Source organism: Halichoerus grypus, chromosome 6 (assembly GCF_964656455.1).
Source record: "Halichoerus grypus chromosome 6, mHalGry1.hap1.1, whole genome shotgun sequence".
In the NCBI taxonomy this organism is placed as follows: Eukaryota; Metazoa; Chordata; class Mammalia; order Carnivora; family Phocidae; genus Halichoerus; species Halichoerus grypus.
The window spans coordinates 83,150,964-83,168,042 of NC_135717.1; the positions used below are offsets into that span (position 1 = coordinate 83,150,964).

The 17,079-nt window shown below is 57.2% G+C and overlaps 2 protein-coding genes and 1 non-coding gene across 6 annotated transcripts; all 3 read left to right on the plus strand.

The window, feature by feature from the left end:
• Positions 1 to 252: 252 nt before the first annotated feature.
• Positions 253 to 12,152, plus strand: ATN1 (atrophin 1). Of its 3 annotated transcripts, none has more exons than XM_036069316.2 (10): positions 253 to 405; positions 4,851 to 5,044; positions 5,201 to 5,338; positions 5,491 to 5,604; positions 6,316 to 8,294; positions 8,530 to 8,752; positions 9,135 to 9,831; positions 10,723 to 10,866; positions 11,215 to 11,395; positions 11,587 to 12,152. In XM_036069316.2, the coding sequence occupies exons 2-10, from the start codon at positions 5,018 to 5,020 to the stop codon at positions 11,618 to 11,620; spliced, it is 3,537 nt and encodes a 1,178-aa protein (XP_035925209.1). In that variant the 5' UTR covers positions 253 to 405; positions 4,851 to 5,017; the 3' UTR covers positions 11,621 to 12,152. The 3 variants fall into 3 exon arrangements, with proteins under 3 accessions (XP_035925209.1, XP_035925210.1, XP_077931673.1); XM_036069317.2 differs by having other exon boundaries at positions 6,319 to 8,294; XM_078075547.1 differs by lacking the exon at positions 253 to 405 and adding an exon at positions 4,330 to 4,440 and having other exon boundaries at positions 6,319 to 8,294.
• Positions 12,153 to 13,022: 870 nt separating this feature from the next.
• On the plus strand, positions 13,023 to 14,913 carry C6H12orf57 (chromosome 6 C12orf57 homolog). Of its 2 annotated transcripts, none has more exons than XM_036069340.2 (3): positions 13,023 to 13,175; positions 13,711 to 13,887; positions 14,682 to 14,913. In XM_036069340.2, the coding sequence occupies exons 2-3, from the start codon at positions 13,764 to 13,766 to the stop codon at positions 14,831 to 14,833; spliced, it is 276 nt and encodes a 91-aa protein (XP_035925233.1). In that variant the 5' UTR covers positions 13,023 to 13,175; positions 13,711 to 13,763; the 3' UTR covers positions 14,834 to 14,913. The 2 variants fall into 2 exon arrangements, with proteins under 2 accessions (XP_035925233.1, XP_035925232.1); XM_036069339.2 differs by lacking the exon at positions 13,023 to 13,175 and adding an exon at positions 13,182 to 13,427.
• LOC118521041 (U7 small nuclear RNA) lies at positions 13,027 to 13,088 on the plus strand. Its single transcript, XR_004909940.1, has one exon. It is a non-coding gene; the product is annotated as a U7 small nuclear RNA (small nuclear RNA).
• Positions 14,914 to 17,079: the final 2,166 nt, after the last annotated feature.

The following is a 17,079-nucleotide window of genomic DNA, read 5'->3' on the forward strand; positions in this document are numbered from 1 at the left end:
CGGGCTGCGCGGGGCGGGCGCGGGCGGCGGGCGGGAGGCGGCGGGTCAGAGCCGCGCGGAGGGCCGGCCGGGCCGCGGGGGCGAGCGGCGCGGCGGGGGCGGGCGGCGCGGCCCGGGCATTCCCGGCGGCCGGGGGGAGGTGGCGGGCCTGGGGAGGGGCTGAACGCGAGCGGGGATCGGGATCTGCTCCGGGGGCAGGCGGGCGATCGGGGCCAGGTTGAGGGGAAAAGAGGGGGGATGGGGGCCGCCCTCCGGGGGGGTCGGGGCCGCCGCCGCCGCCGTCGCGGCGGCGACTGAAGCCGGGAAGAGGAGAGGGGGGCGGGGGAGCGGCCGCCGCCGCCCCCCGGAGGCGCCGGAGCCCCGAATCCCGCTCGGAGCCAGCCAGCCGTCCCGAGCTAGGACCAGGTAAGATCTGCTGCCGCCCGGGGCCTCGGGCCCGCCCGGGTTCTGGCCCCGCGGCTCCCCACCCCCACCCCTCCCAGTTCCCCCTCCCGCCGCCGCCGCCTCCATTTGTTATTTTCCCGATCCGGTACCCCCACTGCGGGCTCTGCCCCGGCCTGAGGCTGGGGGTGGGGGGGTTCCGGGGGTGGGGCCGGCCCCGGAGGAGGGATGGGGGACAGGGCACCCGGAGGATCGGGAAGGTGGAGGGAGGTGGGAGGGTCTCAGGAGGAGGGCTGATGGGGCAAGAGGGTAGCTAGGACCCCGGGACCAAAAGCGGAGCCCCGAGGTGGAGGGCTGGCAGAAGAAAAGGGGGGCTGCTCGCGAGGGGGCTTCGGGCGAAGGCAAAAAAGGAATGGAGATATGGCAGCGAGGTGGGGCATTAGGGCTCCAGGAAAAGGCCCAGAGCCCGGGTTTCAGAACTCGGGGTCGGGGGTGCGAGGTTTAGAAGGGAAGTGGGAAATGGGGAAGGGGTGTGGTAGGTGGAAAGAGAGGGATTGTAGGCTGATGAGGGAGAATGGAACCTGGGGAAAGGGAGGCTCTAAAAGGCCAAGGAGAGGCCCACCTTTGAGAAGAAGAACCAGAGGTGTTACAGGGTGGAAGTGGGAAGTGGCTGCCTTTGTGACTCGATTGTCTTTCGCCTACTTCAGGCCACCTCTGACCTTGTTTTTCCAATCCCAGCCATAGTTACTTCTTGGAGAGGGGCACACTGGGGCCGAGGAGTGTGGTCTCCCTAAAACTACTGAGGAGGAAGATGGGAACATTGAAGGGAGAGTTAGGGAGAAAGGGCTTCTGGGAGGGTGGAAGAGGAGGAGAGAATTGGAAGATCGTATAGGCACTCCAGGCAAGTTGTGACCTCCTCCCTCAAATCCCTAGAGCACCCTGCTGCCCCTCTAGCTGCGGTTTCTGTGGAGGGGGGGTTAGATCTTCATTTCTGTTTTGGGCTCAAAGATTTCCCTTTGTGCATGGGCTTATTTCCACGGGGGTAGGTACTCTCAAGCTCCCTTCCCTGAGAGTGCTGGAGGAGGGTAGGAGTTGCTTTGGCAACTGGAGGGGGAGTGGCTGGCAGATGGACTCCTGGGATAGACTCTTGAGGGGCAGGTTCTACCATTTTGTTGCCATAGCAATGATCCAGTGGGATGTCCTATAGGTGGGGGTTCAGAATCTTGATTGGACCTCAGCCTTTGGCTATGTCCTTGGGACTCTTGGCTGGGTTCTGAAAGGTGTTTCTGGTGCTGCTGGTGGATAGGAGGTTCCCCAGGGGGTCCACCGCCTTCCATCCAGCAGTCTGTTGGAACAGGTAGACATGTTATTTGCAGGTCATAGATGTTGCTCCAAGTTTCTCCCCCTAGGCCTGAGAGAGCATGGAAATGTTCCTGTTCAGGTTACACCATCTTTTGGCAGTTCTTTCTGGCCTCTACCTCCCTTATTATTAGGAACTTTTTGTATATGGTAGTCCTTTTGCTTCTTTGCACTGATATTCTTCCATTTTCTTAAGCTTGAGTCATCCTTCCTGAGTCTCCCTTTCCCTCTTTCCCAGACTATAGCGACAGTGACCCCTTCCCTCAGCTAACCTTTGACCTTCTATTTCCCTGACCTTGTGGGAGTAGCTGGGCTCTCCAACAAGCCCATCCATCCCTCGTGAGGGCGGCCCAGGGGAGAAGGCTGTGGAAATACTCTGGAACAGAAGCCAGGATACCTGGGTCTAGTCCTGGCTGTACCTCTAATTGTGGCCTTGGGCCAGTCACTTCTCTTTGAGTCTCGGCTGCATTGTAAGATGAAGGGGTTATAGATAAGATGATTTCTGAGGCTCCTCTGACAACGCGGGATTCTAAGAAGGCTTAGACTGGTGCATTGTTATCTGCTGGTCTGGGCTGCATTGTTATCTAGGAGTCACTTTGGACTGGTTGGTTAGTCTGGCAGGTCTGGAATGACGATGGGGGCTGGGCCGCGATCCTGAAATTCACCCTGCAAGCCTTTCCCAGAAAGCCTTGTGCCTCGATTGTGTATTCCCTCTGACGTCCTTCTCATATTTCTCCCTTCTTTTCCTGTTCTTAGAGACTCTTTCCCTGTTTTTCACTTTTGCATCGGCCCATTCTGGTCTTTTGTCATTTTTCTTTTGCAGTAAGGCTGTGAAGGGGAATGTGCTTAGTGTGTTGCCAGATACACAGTAGGTGCTCTAGCAGTATTAGTTACAGTGACTGGCTATTAGGGCAAGATGGAGCATAGCTCACCTTGTTGATGCTAAAACATGCTCCGAGTTCAGAAACGTATGTACAGCCCAACCCTAACTCCTCTCCCCCTTGCCACTCCTTTCCCCCAGGATTACCTATGCTTTTATGACTGCTTTTCTCCTTCAAAGCTACTCACTGATAATTTTATCAGATTTCAGCTGTTTAAAACAGTTGCGGGGGCGCCTGGGTGGCTCAGTTGGTTAAGCGACTGCCTTCGGCTCAGGTCATGATCCTGGAGTCCCAGGATCGAGTCCCACATCGGGCTCCCTGCTCGGCGGGGAGTCTGCTTCTCCCTCTGACCCTCTTCCCTCTCGTGCTCTCTGTCTCTCATTCTCTCTCTCTCAAATAAATAAATAAAAAGCCTTAAAAAAAAAAAAACAGTTGCGGGAGGGGGAGGGAGAGGGGCATACTGATTGCTGTGTTTTTCAGTTCCATTCATGCATTTCTCTGACCTTTTGGATCTCCTCGCTCTAACTGACTTGGTGGACGGATTCTGAGATTGGGATGAGACATGGGCACTCTTCTCTACAGGGGCGGGCAAAGACACGCCAGTCACAAATAGTCATCTTTGCTGTGCTTTCGTTGAGATTGTTTTCCCCTTCTGTTATATTGGATTTTGTTCTTTGGAGTTGGGGAGGGTTGACAATGTTTTAAAACCCATCTACACAACAATTCCAAAATGTGGTAATAGTTGTAGTTGAAGAAAAATGGCTGATTTGCTGCGCAGAGCATCGGTTCTAAGTTCAGAAGACCTGGAGCTGTGTCTCAGCTCTTTGTGACTCTAAGTAAATTATTATTTAAGTTTCCTGGAAAGGTCAGGTTCACTCTTCACCGCCTGTCTCAGTAGGGTTCAGTGGAGATGAGTGAGAAATAATTACTCTGTATTCTTTGGGAAAAACATGCTGTCGACTGTGGAAATGCCATTTATGTAGCCAGGCCTCCTACCTCAGAATAGGTGGCTAAGTTTACCCTGTTTCCACCAAAGCCAGCAGCATTTTATTCAAAAAGACCTACTGAAGTGAGTGGGCGTACAGGTCAATGACAAGGACAGAACAGGGCACGGATATTTACGTGACATCAGTGGGAGATACAGAAAGGAAGAAAACAGTGGGAAGATACCGTTTTTGCTCTCAGAAGATCTCATGGTCAGTAATCTGGAGAGACGTGACACTTAGCAAGAAATACAAACCAGTGCGAATGAAAATAGCTGACTATGGATATAGATACAGATATAGATAGGCCCTGAGGTGCATGTCCCTGTCTAAGCCAAGTGAGGGCTCAGAAATGTGTAACTTTGTGTTATGTGCTCACTGATACTCACTGATTTGGTTGGTAAAGTGAAAGTCCTGACTTTCTAGCCTTAGGGAACCCAGGCACTGGAGAGGGGGCCTCTATGGGGCTCTCAAAAATGAAGTTCTGCACTTGGGGGTACCCAGGTTTGGGCTTGGGATTGGTAGGATTGTGTGCATTTGTGTTACAGCATGGGACGTTCTTCTCCCACCTACTCTGATGTGAAAAGATTCTTTTCCTATCTCGGACTGATCTAGGCCTTCTGAGAATTCTCCCTACCAGCTTCTGATGAGACTGTAGCAAAGTCTAGAAGAAATAGCATGGGCTTTGAAGTCAGGGAGACGTGGGTTTGATTCCGGTGCGGTCACTGTGTATTCATCACACGAAGTTGGGCAAGTCACAATCTCAATCTTTGAGCCTCAGTTTCCCCACCTATATAATGGAAATAAGAATACATACCTACTCTGCAGTGTTGGTTGTAAGTATTCAATGAAATTGGATGTAAGGGCTTGACCTAAGACCACACTCAATAAATTACTTAATACCTCAGCTACATTTCTTTATGCTCCCTGGTAAGGCTCTGATGGAACTCATGGACACACAGGTATTTCCTAGGTATTGTGAAGGGTAAATAATGTGAGTTCATAGGTACATCTGAATTTTCTGCCTTCTCCAGAGATGAAAGAGATGATGTTGCAAGCAGAGGCTCCTTCACCTATAGATGGGGGGGGCAGCCCGTGGGGCCAGCCAGCAATGTCTTATGCAGCTCGTGCCTCTTGGCCCAAAGGCCTAGGGCTGGGCCGCTTACTTAACCCCTGGATAAGCACAGTGGTATCCCCTTCAGACGCTATTCCCCCATTTGGAGACTCTGATGGTCTTTCCTAACAGGCTTCACTGAAAACAGATTCTGCAAGTTCCAGGTGCCTGCACTGGAAACTTGGAGATCCTGCTTCCTGCTTCCCAGACCACAGCTGTGGGGAACTTGGGGTGAAGCAGAGACGTTTCTGTATTCAGCTGCCCAGGCAGAGGAGAATGGGGTCTCCACAGCCTGAAGAATGAAGACACGACAGAATAAAGACTCAGTGAGTAATAGCTGAAATGAGAAACATGAAAGATGAGGGGCAGAGAAACTAGGGGTGAGGGCCTGGAGAGGAAGAACAGAAATAAGGCACACCATAAGGTTAGGTGCTGTGTGAAAAAAACCCCTTATATTACCTGCTTCCTTCTTTCTCCCTCAGATGTCAATGAGGAGTGGACGGAAGAAAGAGGCCCCTGGGCCCCGGGAAGAACTGAGATCGAGGGGCCGGGCCTCCCCTGGAGGGGTCAGCACATCCAGCAGTGATGGCAAAGCCGAGAAGTCTAGGCAGACGGCCAAGGTATTCTGTCCTCAGGTCCTCCCACAGGATGCCCAGGCACTGGGGCTGAGGGTGTATGTCTGTGTGTTGTGGGGGAACTTCCTGTCTGGCGGAGGGTAACAGTGGAGGCTTGGGAGGTAGAAGACAGGAATTTTCTCTTTTCTCTCTAACAGAAGGCCCGCGTAGAGGAAGCCTCCACCCCAAAGGTCAGCAAGCAGGGCCGGAGTGAGGAGATCTCAGAGAGTGAAAGTGAGGAGACCAATGCACCAAAAAAGACCAAAACTGAGGTGGGAGACCCTAGCAGCTGTCCTGACCCATTTTCTGACCACTCTTACCCGAAAACTTCCCTTTCATTCACAATTCCTACTTTAATCTCGCCTGGGATATGAGTGAAAAGTCATATCCTGGTGCTTATTAAAGGAGTCCTGTCTATAATATGTCAGATCTTTAGGGCTGTAGCCAGACTACTAGATGACCACACAGGGCCAGAGAGGACTGGGAGTGTGGGGGATTCTAAGCCTCTCCTTTTCCACGTCCTGGTTTTCATGAAGGGGCTGCGGAGGAGGTTAAAGGTGAGAGGTCTTAGTGGAAGGAACAAATAAATCATAAGGAAAATGCAGGAGTGGTCTTTTTAAGAACCAAGGGTTTCTGGCACATGTAGTTAATGGGGTAAAAGGAGATGGGAGGGTGGATGTGAGCTGGTGGAAGACAGAGATTTGGGTTTAGCTGTGGATGGGGAGAAGGTGCTTGAGATGGACACTTGAGGAAGGAATGGAGTTTTCCAGGGAGGGAAACAAGACTGGCTGCTAGGGAGCCGCTGAGAATGTGGGGAGAGAGGGGGAACCCCCACGTGGCAGGGAGGTGGGCTTGAGCAAGAGTATTCATCACGTGGTACAGTGGTGTGCGGGAGGGGAAAAGGATTTTGTGCAAGGGAGGCCCCAAATGTAGGGGAAGCAAGGAAAAAGAAAAGAGAAAAAAATGGTCCTCCTTTTCTGCAGCAGGAGCTCCCTCGGCCACAGTCTCCCTCCGATCTGGATAGTTTAGATGGGCGGAGCCTCAATGATGATGGCAGCAGTGACCCTAGGGATATTGACCAGGATAACCGAAGCACGTCTCCCAGCATCTACAGCCCTGGAAGCGTGGAGAATGACTCCGACTCATCTTCCGGCCTGTCCCAGGGCCCAGCCCGCCCCTACCACCCACCTCCACTCTTTCCTCCCTCCCCTCCACCACCAGACAGCACCCCCCGACAGCCAGAGCCTGGCTTTGAACCCCACCCTTCTGTGACCCCCACTGGATATCATGCTCCCATGGAGCCCCCCACATCTCGAATGTTCCAGGCTCCTCCTGGGGCCCCTCCCCCTCATCCACAGCTCTACCCTGGGGGCACTGGTGGAGGAGTTTTGTCTGGACCCCCAATGGGTCCCAAGGGGGGAGGGGCTGCCTCTTCAGTAGGGGCCCCTACTGGGGGTAAACAGCATCCCCCACCCACCACCCCCATTTCAATATCAAGCTCTGGGGCTGGTGGTGCTCCCCCAACAAAGCCACCTAACACTCCAGTGGGTGGTGGAAACCTACCCTCTGCTCCACCACCAGCCACCTTCCCCCATGTGACACCAAACCTGCCTCCCCCACCTGCTCTGAGACCCCTTAACAATGCCTCAGCCTCTCCTCCTGGCCTGGGGGCCCAGCCACTACCTGGGCATCTGCCGTCTCCCCATGCCATGGGGCAGGGTATGGGTGGACTTCCTCCTGGCCCAGAGAAGGGCCCCACTCTTGCTCCCTCACCCCATCCTCTGCCACCAGCTTCCTCCTCTTCTGCCCCAGCCCCTCCAATGAGGTATCCGTATTCGTCCTCTGCTGGTAGCTCTGCAGCAGCCTCCTCTTCCAGTTCTTCTGCCTCTGCCTCTGCCTCCCAGTACCCAGCTTCCCAGGCACTGCCTAGTTATCCCCACTCCTTCCCTCCCCCGACAAGCCTGTCTGTCTCCAATCAACCGCCCAAGTATACTCAGCCTTCCCTTCCATCCCAGGCTGTGTGGAGCCAGGGTCCCCCACCACCTCCGCCCTATGGCCGTCTCTTAGCCAACAACAATGCCCACCCAGGCCCCTTCCCTCCTACTGGAGGCCAGTCCACAGGCCACCCACCAGCGCCGACACATCACCATCACCACCAGCAGCAGCAGCATCATGGGAGCTCTGGGCCCCCTCCACCTGGAGCATATCCCCACCCCCTGGAGAGCAGTAGCTCCCACCATGCCCATCCTTACGCCATGTCTCCCTCTCTGGGGTCTCTGAGGCCCTACCCGCCAGGGCCAGCACACCTGCCCCCACCTCACAGCCAGGTGTCCTACAGCCAAGCAGGCTCCAGTGGCCCTCCTGCCTCTTCCTCCTCTTCCAACTCCTCCTCCTCTTCTTCCTCTCAAGGATCCTACCCATGTTCACACCCCTCCCCTTCCCAGGGCCCCCAAGGAGCGCCCTACCCGTTCCCACCGGTGCCTCCGGTCACCACTTCCTCGGCTACGCTTTCCACGGTCATTGCCACAGTGGCTTCCTCGCCAGCAGGCTACAAAACAGCTTCCCCACCTGGGCCCCCGCCGTATGGAAAGAGAGCCCCGTCCCCAGGGGCCTACAAGACAGCCACCCCACCGGGATACAAGCCGGGGTCGCCTCCCTCCTTCCGAACAGGGACCCCACCCGGCTACCGAGGCGCCTCGCCGCCTGCGGGCCCAGGGACCTTCAAGCCGGGCTCGCCCACTGTGGGGCCAGGGCCCCTGCCACCTGCCGGGCCCTCAGGCCTGTCATCCCTGCCACCACCGCCTGCAGCCCCCGCCTCAGGGCCGCCCCTGAACGCCACGCAGATCAAGCAAGAGCCAGCTGAAGAGTATGAGACCCCCGAGAGCCCAGTGCCCCCGGCCCGTAGCCCCTCGCCCCCTCCCAAGGTGGTAGACGTGCCCAGCCATGCCAGCCAGTCAGCCAGGTGAGCCGCCCTGGGCGGGGTGCGGTTGGGCCCGGAATGGGGAACGACGGAGGGGGTAACGGAGAGACCGGTGCAGGCGCCAGAGGGAACCTTGCGTTCTCGTGGTGCTTTTTGAAGTACTCCAGAACCTCGCCTCGCCCTCACAGTCTGCGCAGGCGGGTCTGGGGGCAGGGTCACCGCGGGGCGCTCCGGCAGCTCGCAGGGGCTAAGCGCGCGCTGCCCTCGCGCCCGGCAGGTTCAACAAACACCTGGACCGCGGCTTTAACTCGTGCGCGCGCAGCGACCTGTACTTCGTGCCGCTGGAGGGCTCCAAGTTGGCCAAGAAGCGGGCCGACCTGGTGGAGAAGGTGCGGCGCGAGGCCGAGCAGCGCGCGCGCGAAGAAAAGGAGCGCGAGCGCGAGCGGGAACGCGAGAAGGAGCGGGAACGCGAGAAGGAGCGCGAGCTGGAACGCAGCGTGGTGAGTGCGTCACCACATGCGCCACCCACCCGCCTGTCTGGCCCTCTGCGCCGCGCAGGGAGGGCCGGGGCGGCGGGGGGTGGGGGGGGGAGGGGTGTCATTGCGCCCCCTATCGGAGAGGAGGAAGCACGGCAGCCCGGGAAATCGAGACGGAAGGATTCCAGCGGGAGAAATCCTTGCATTCTTGGGTTGGGGGAAGGCAAATTCAGATCCGAGTGCCTGTGGATGGTAGGGAGAGCCAACATCCAGGAGAAAGGGTTAGGGAAATTCGAGTAAGATGAGGCATTTTGGCCTTCAGCTGGTGAGACAAACGAGCAGCTCGGAACCAGCCGCCTTTTTCCAGACCTGCCCTTTTGACTCTGTTTTTCCCTGTATCCCACAGAAGTTGGCTCAGGAGGGCCGGGCGCCGGTGGAGTGCCCATCTCTTGGCCCGGTGCCCCATCGCCCTCCATTTGAGCCGGGCAGCGCTGTGGCTACAGTGCCCCCCTACCTGGGTCCTGACACTCCGGCCCTCCGCACGCTCAGTGAATATGCCCGGCCCCACGTCATGTCTCCTGGCAATCGCAACCACCCGTTCTACGTGCCCCTAGGGGCAGTGGACCCGGGGCTCCTGGGTTACAATGTCCCGGCCTTGTACAGCAGTGACCCAGCAGCCCGGGAGAGGGAGCGGGAAGCCCGTGAACGAGACCTCCGTGACCGCCTCAAGCCTGGCTTTGAGGTGAAGCCCAGTGAGCTGGAACCCCTACACGGGGTCCCTGGGCCGGGCCTGGATCCCTTCCCGCGACATGGGGGCCTGGCTCTGCAGCCTGGCCCACCCGGCCTGCACCCTTTTCCCTTTCATCCGAGTCTGGGGCCCCTGGAGAGAGAACGTCTAGCGCTGGCAGCTGGGCCAGCCCTGCGGCCTGATATGTCCTACGCGGAGCGACTGGCAGCTGAGAGGCAGCATGCAGAAAGGGTGGCAGCCCTGGGCAATGACCCGCTGGCCCGGCTGCAGATGCTCAATGTGACCCCCCATCACCACCAGCACTCCCACATCCACTCCCACCTGCATCTCCACCAGCAGGATGCCATCCATGCAGGTGAGACTCCTACTTCTGTCTTGGTCCCTGGGGGCCACCTTGACCCCTGGCAAGTGATTGGGCTCTTTTGTTCCTCAGGCCAAGACTTCCTCTAGTCTGGCATGAGCCTGTCTCTGGGGATTGCTCCCCTGATCTTTGCCTCCCTGTCATCCCCCATCTCCTCATGCCCCAGCCTTGCCACAGGGACTGTAATAACCCACACCCCACCCCTCTTCAGAGTCTAGCAGTGCACTCGTGTTAGAGGAAACCTTTGAGGGAACGCTACCTTTCTGCCCTCAGACTGTGCCCCCCACCCCCCTTCACTTACCTGTTTCCTTGCTCCTTTGGATTCAACTCTGTTACCGTTTCTTGCCATCTTCTCTCCTCCTAGTTGGAGGTGTTTCGTGTTCTTCCCCATCTCTAGATCTGCGGCCTTCCAGAAAGAGCCCTATAGCTTTGGCTGGGGGTATCTTAGGTGCTAATGAGCTTTATTTACTATCCTTTTGCCATATTATTGTCTAGAACACTGCCTGATCTAGCCTTACAGTCATGGTCATTCCAGGCTCCCTTGTGCTTTCTCTCTCTTAACCTCCTCTCCCTCTTCCTGGCTTACTTCCTAAACTTTCTAGCCTGCTCTTTCTCCTCTAAGCAGCCCATGTCTCTCTTTCCTGACCCCTCTGACAAACTGTAATCTCCTGTTCTCTGTCATCCATTTGTCCCTACTCCAGTAAGGTCTTGTCCTGGCCACCCACCAGGCTCCTAGTTCTTCCTTTGCGCCTCCTTGTTCCTCACTGGGTCTCCCTGCATTTGATTGATTGTCCACCCCTTCCCAGGCTTGGATCCCTTCACCCAAATCCATGTTTTTCTCCAAACCTGCCTTTTGGTGACACCTTCCTCTTCTCTACCCTCTAGCCTCTGCCTCGGTGCACCCTCTCATTGACCCCCTGGCCTCAGGGTCTCACCTTACCCGGATCCCCTACCCAGCTGGGACCCTCCCCAACCCCCTTCTTCCTCACCCTCTGCACGAGAACGAAGTTCTTCGTCACCAGCTCTTTGGTAAGGCTAGAGGTGGGGGTGGGGAGGGTCTAATGAGAGAAGGGCAGGAAAGAGGAGTTTGGGTGGTGGGATTGGCCTATTTGGGCTTGGGGGGTGGTGGATGAGGAGGTATCCAGAGGAGCTGGGAATAGGAGAAGGAGGGCCGAGGCCCTGCACAAGAGAGGCACAGGTTTTAGTGCCAGGGGGAGGTTTGAATCCTCTCCACTGCTGGCAACTTGCAGGACTGGCTTTTCCCCAAGTGTTTTAGTCTCAGTTTCCTCCAAATGTAAGGTGGCTAGCTGTCCCCTGGCCCAGAGTAAGTACTCAGCACTCCATCAGTCATGTGCCCCCTGCCCTTCCTGCCCACAGCTGCTCCTTACCGGGACCTGCCAGCCTCCCTGTCTGCCCCAATGTCAGCAGCTCACCAGCTGCAGGCCATGCACGCACAGTCCGCCGAGCTGCAGCGCCTGGCCCTGGAACAGCAACAGTGGCTGCACGCGCATCACCCCCTGCACAGTGTGCCGCTGCCTGCCCAGGAGGACTACTACAGGTAGCACAGGGCCCCCGAGGCCGGGGGGGGGGGGGGGGGGGGCGGTGCGGGGTGCGGGCAGCAGACCGCTGGGCGTTGGGCTCCTGGTGTGTGTGGGGGGGACCTCTCCTCCGCCCCTCGACCCTGTGACAGGGGCCAGGTCAGGGTTGACCTCAGTCTCATGTCTCTGCTCTGCATCCCCTCTCCACCAGTCACCTGAAGAAGGAAAGCGACAAGCCGCTGTAGAACCTGCCATCAAGAGCGCACCCGTGGCCCCTGCATCTGGACCTCGGAGGCCTCCCTCCCAGCCCTCCACCCAGAGCTGAGGAGGGAGGGGTGCCGCTCCTTTGCAGGGTTTCAGCAGCTGGGCAGAGGGAGGGAGGAAGGGACAGACGGAAGGCCAAGGCTCCTGTGGTATGCAGAGGTGGGGAGGTGGCGGGGGTGGGGTGGGGGCAGAAAGCGCACAGTATCTTGGACCAGGTCCCTTTTTCTTGTCCCCCTGCTTTCTTCCTCCCCCATGCCCAACCCCCGGTGGCCACCGCCCTTCCCCCACCCCCGTTGGTGTGATTATTTCATCTGTTAGATGTGGCTGTTTTGCGTAGCATCGTGTGCTGCCCCCGCCCCCACCCCCAGTCCCTGTGCGCGCGCCCCTTCTGCGATGTATGCCCCTTGCCCCTCCCCCACATTAATAATTTATATATATAAATATCTATATGACGCTCTTTAAAAAACATCCCAACCAAAACCAAACAAAAACATCCTCACGACTCCCCAGGAAGATGGCTGTGACTGGTTCTTTGCGGGCTCTGGGGGCGGAGTTGGGGGTGGGGGTGGGAACTACTCAGCGGTGCCTGGAGAGAAAGCTGTGGAACCGGACACAAGTGGGTGTAGGGACCTGGAGAGTTGCAGAGGAGCTCTCGGAAGGGCCCAGGGCCTTGGAGCCGTGGCTCCGCTGGAGGGCTACTACGGAGCTAGTCCCTCCCTGCGTCGCAAGGCGGGGAAGTCCAGACGCTGGAGGCCGGCGTGGGGGGAGGACAGGCACGCCTCTGACAGGGTCAGGGCTAGGAAGCCACTCAGGCTTTGGAGGCCTTTCTGCCACTGGCCCCACAGCTAGGAGCCACCAGAGTCCAGAATCCTTTCTGTCGAATAGATTGAGAAAGGGTTATGAAGCGGAGGTGCAGGGGCGTAGTTTCATTGGGTTAAAGCGACTAGAACTCTGGAGTCCTAAGTACCCCATGGTTTGAGGAGGGAGTGGGCGACCATTTCAAATACCTAGAACAGAAGAGAAATTGGAGGGCGTTACGCTGGAGCGCACACCCGGCACAAGGCCATTTTAGGAGAGTACGAGAGCCGCCTTGGCTCTCGGCGTTTATTGCCGCCAATCACTTTGTTCTCAAAAACTGAAGGGGGCGTGGCCAGCCGTCCCAGCCAATCAGCTTCGAGTTCATTTGCATAGGCTCGGAATCAAATGTTCACAAACTCTAGAAATGGATGCTATAAATAAGTTTCTTTTCCCCCTGTTTTTCCTTCTGAAAGTTATAGTGTCCCCCGTTGGTTATACATCAATAGGAATTAGAAAACGCCAGTCTGAGCTCACCCTCACCTATAGTGGCGTTCATGGGTACCCCATGTTCTCTCCAGGCCACTTTCCGTAGTGTTACAGCTCTTTTAGAATTTGTCTAGCAGGTTTTCCGGTTTTTACCGGAAGACCCCCCCCACAGTTCGTTTTTAACAATAGAGGTGTGTCAGCCATGGTGATGGTTTCTCTTTGTATGAGTTTTTCGAATCTTGGGCGATCCGTGTGAGTGGCTTTCCCTCTCCTGAGATATTTCGGCGGCTCTGCCGCCTTGCGCTACGCCGAGAGGTTTTTCTCGGCTTCCGGCTGCGGCTGATGCTGCTTCCCTTCCACCCCCGTCGGTTTTGAGAGCACCCTAGGATTAGGCAGCTCGTTTTTCCTGAGCATTTCTTGGGCTTCGCTGTACGTGCAGCTTTTGTTACCCTATGGCGTCCGCCTCGGCCCAACCGGCGGCCCTGAGCGCCGAACAAGCCAAGGGTGAGCAGCATTCTAGCCACCGGGTGGGCTTCCTGCTGCAGGAGGGTGCGGGCGGAGGGTACAGAGCGAGGGGTGTGGTTGCGCCGCCGGGAAATGGGGGCACAGGGTGCCATCCTTCTCTTTCCTCCAGGAGGGGTCCTTGCCCCCTAGAGCGAGGGAATCTGGGTCGAGTTTATTGGGTTACTATGGCTTCAGTCCACTAATTCCCTGCCCTCTTCCCTGCGTTCTCGGCTGCGCCCGCCGGCCATACTCCGACGCCTACCCGGGGATGCGTGTGCCGCAGTGGTCCTGGCCGAGGTAATCCAGGCGTTCTCGGCCCCGGAGAACGCCGTGCGCATGGACGAGGCTCGGGACAACGCGTGCAACGACATGGGCAAAATGCTGCAATTCGTGCTGCCTGTGGCCACGCAGATTCAGCAGGAGGTTATCAAGGCCTATGGCTTCAGCTGCGACGGGGAAGGTGGGTCGGTCGGTCGGGGGTCGGGGGTCGGGGGTCGGGGGTGGCGCGGGTCCGGGAGAGGGCGCTGGATCCATTGGGTCCCTAAGCCGTCCTCCCTTGTCTCGCCACACGGAGGCAGCCACAATCTGACGAACAGCATTGGCAGTCAGAGCCGAGTCTATTCTGAACTTGTGCCAGGTGAAGTCCTAAGTGCTTTTTGTAGTTACCAGTAATTATACTGTTACCCCACTTTAAGATGAGGAAACAGACTCTAGCAGTAAACTGAGTGCCTGAGGTCACAGCAGAGCTGGAACCGAACCCTCTTCTGATAGCTTCTAGTGGGATGTCTGCATGACAGTATGCTTCTGCCGCCCCTCCAAGGGGTTTTAGCTAATCTCTGTTGGAGGGCTGGCTGGTCAGTTTCCTTGATGAGATCATGGCGTTCCCCAAGGGTGCAAATCCATCAGCCCAGCTGGCCCATGGCTCTCCTGTGTTCCGGTTATAGACTTGAGACCTTGTGCATGTTCATACTTTGGGTTCTTGTGAGTAAATAGCCAAAATGGTTCACCTGATCACGAGAAGCACCCTGCTTTGGGATATTTCATTCACTGCATCCCATCCAAGTTGTGCCTGGCGTAGACCAGGAAATGGTTGATGCAAACCACACAGGGCAGAGGCCTGCTTGTGCCTTGTTTTGTAGGCAGCTACCTGACCAGAGGGGGAACAGCCAGTGACTCATGCCCAAGCTGCCCCCTCCTGATGTCTGGGGCACACCTGTCCCCTGGTGTGGCTTGATGCTCCACTTCCCCTTGCAGGTGTCCTGAAGTTTGCCCGCTTGGTCAAGTCTTATGAAGCCCAGGATCCCGAGATTGCCAGCTTGTCGGGGAAGCTGAAGGCGCTGTTCCTGCCGCCCATGACATTGCCTCCCCACGGGCCTGCTTCTGGCGGCAGTGTGGCTGCCTCCTGAGGGTCGGCCCTCCCGGGCGACACTGCCCAGGAAGGGAAGACCTTAATGTTCCGGAGGATAATAAACGTGCCTGTGACTTAGCCTCAGCGTCAGTCTTTTGTGACCCTGACAACCCCCACCTCCTGGCCCCAGATTCCCTCCGCCATTCCAGACCACTTCAGCTCCCCGTCCAGATCCTTCCTATGTTCCTGCTGGTTACAACCCTGCTCTGGGGCAGGGTGGGAGGATGGACTTGCCCCTCAATACCCTGGGGGGAGAGGGGGTGGCGGGCCTGCACAGGTGGCGCCTCCTCTGAGGAGTGGGGCTTCCTGGGCTTTTTCGGAGGCCCCTTCGCTTCTGTGTGCTGGGAGGTCCCCCATTGGCTGGTGCTCCCTCGGCCAGGATTACTTCCTGGTCTTTGCCCCCACCCCGCCCCCTCCCTCCAGCGGCTCTGTCAGCTCCAGGTGGAGCTCCAGGTGGCTCCTCCCCTCCCAAGGGAAGGAGCCGAGGACAGGCGGGCCCTGGACTACCCAGTGGGGCTGGCGGGAGAGGCTGGTGGCCATGGCAGCCTGAGGCCAGCCCCTCCCACCTGTCCCTTCTCCAGGGATCATTAGACCAGGGCCTCGCTGCCGTGGTGCCAGTGGCCTGGCGGGCTGCATCAAGGAGGAAGTCGCTGAGCTCCCAGCGTTCCTCCTCACCTGTTCAGGCTGCTGTGCACAGCTGCACTCCTTGTGGTCCTGTGCCTGTGACCCCCCCGTCCCTCTGGGGAGATGCTGTCCCGTGGGTAAGTCCCCGGCTCCCCCTGGGTGCCACAGGCTCCTGATAGTTTGGGAGAGAGGGGCAGGGTGTATGCTCAGCGCTGCAGGTGTGCGACCATGAGCGCCATCTACTGCCCCCCGCCCCCGGGTTTGCTTCCTGTCCCTCCCTCAAGATGTGAGGAACTCCAGTCTCATTTATACCCCTCAGCCCCCTCCTTCTTTTCTCTAGCACTTTCCCCGTGACAGCTGTGTCTTTCTTTTCTCCATTGTTTGTCTCCCTTCACTCTCTGGTCCCCTGCTTCTGCTGTCTCCTTACCCGAACCCCTGGGTAGCCCCCATTCAGAAACGTAACATGTCTGAAAGGCAAACCTGGGAAAGCTCCCCCTTCGCACGGAACATCCCAACATCTGGCGTTCATTCCACTCTCAGTGTCTCTTCACTTCCCCCTCCCATGCATCATTCATGCAGCAGATGCACGGCGAGCGTCCCCTATGGGCCAGGTACTTTGTAAGGTGCTGGCAATAATGTAGCGAAGAAGACAGACACGGTCCTTGCTCTCATGGAGCTTCATTCCAGTGGGAGGCAACAGAGGACACAGAGAACCCAATAAATAGGACTAATTTTAGATTCTCAGAAGTGTTATGCAGAAAACGAAAACAGCGTCAGGTGCTAGCTAGCACGTGACTGGGAGTGCCCATGGCATTGCTAACTGGAGGGGTCCAGGAGGGCTTTCCTGAGGAGGTGACGTGTGCTGAGAGCGGGCTGTTGAGGAAGAGCCAGCCACGTGGTGACCAAGAGTCGAGTGCCCCTGGGCAGAGGCCCTGCTGTGGGCACACAGGAACCAAGGACAGGGTGCACAGAGTAAAGCAGCGGAGAGGGAGGCCGGGACCCACAATGTCACATGTGGTCAGGATGCTGTGTCCACGGGTGGGTGTCTGCACTGGGCCAGAGATGTGTGTAGGTGGCCATGGACGGTGAGGTGCGTGTAGCGGGCCTGTGTGTGCACGTGTGTGCTCCTGTATATGACAAGCAGGGTGTGTGTGTGTGGGGCCGGAAGCTGAACATGTCGGTGCAGGGACCAGGAGGTGATCATGCCTGTGCATGGTTATTGATGAGCTTGTTTACTGGACACGTGCTCTGCGTGAGGCGTTGTGTTAGCCTTTGAACTCCTGAAGGTGGGCCCGCTGGGCTGTGGGCCCCCCACGCTGGAGCCGGCTCTGCAGACGCTCTTTCTGCCCCTAGCTCTGGGACGGAATTTGCGGTCTTTCAGTGGGGCTCAAAGTCCAAGACTGAAAGGGTAGTCAGCGTTAGGTCATACAATAAACAGACCGAGTTTCCCAGGTACCAGAGAGAAGGGGGACGGGGAGAGCCCATTTTTGGGGGGGAGAATTGATGTTTGATATTTGAAAAAGTGATAAAGTAGTCATCACAGGAAACAGACTTTAGTTGAGCTTTAACACTTGGTTATTATTTTTCCTTATTTTTTATTGAGGTAATAGCATACATAAT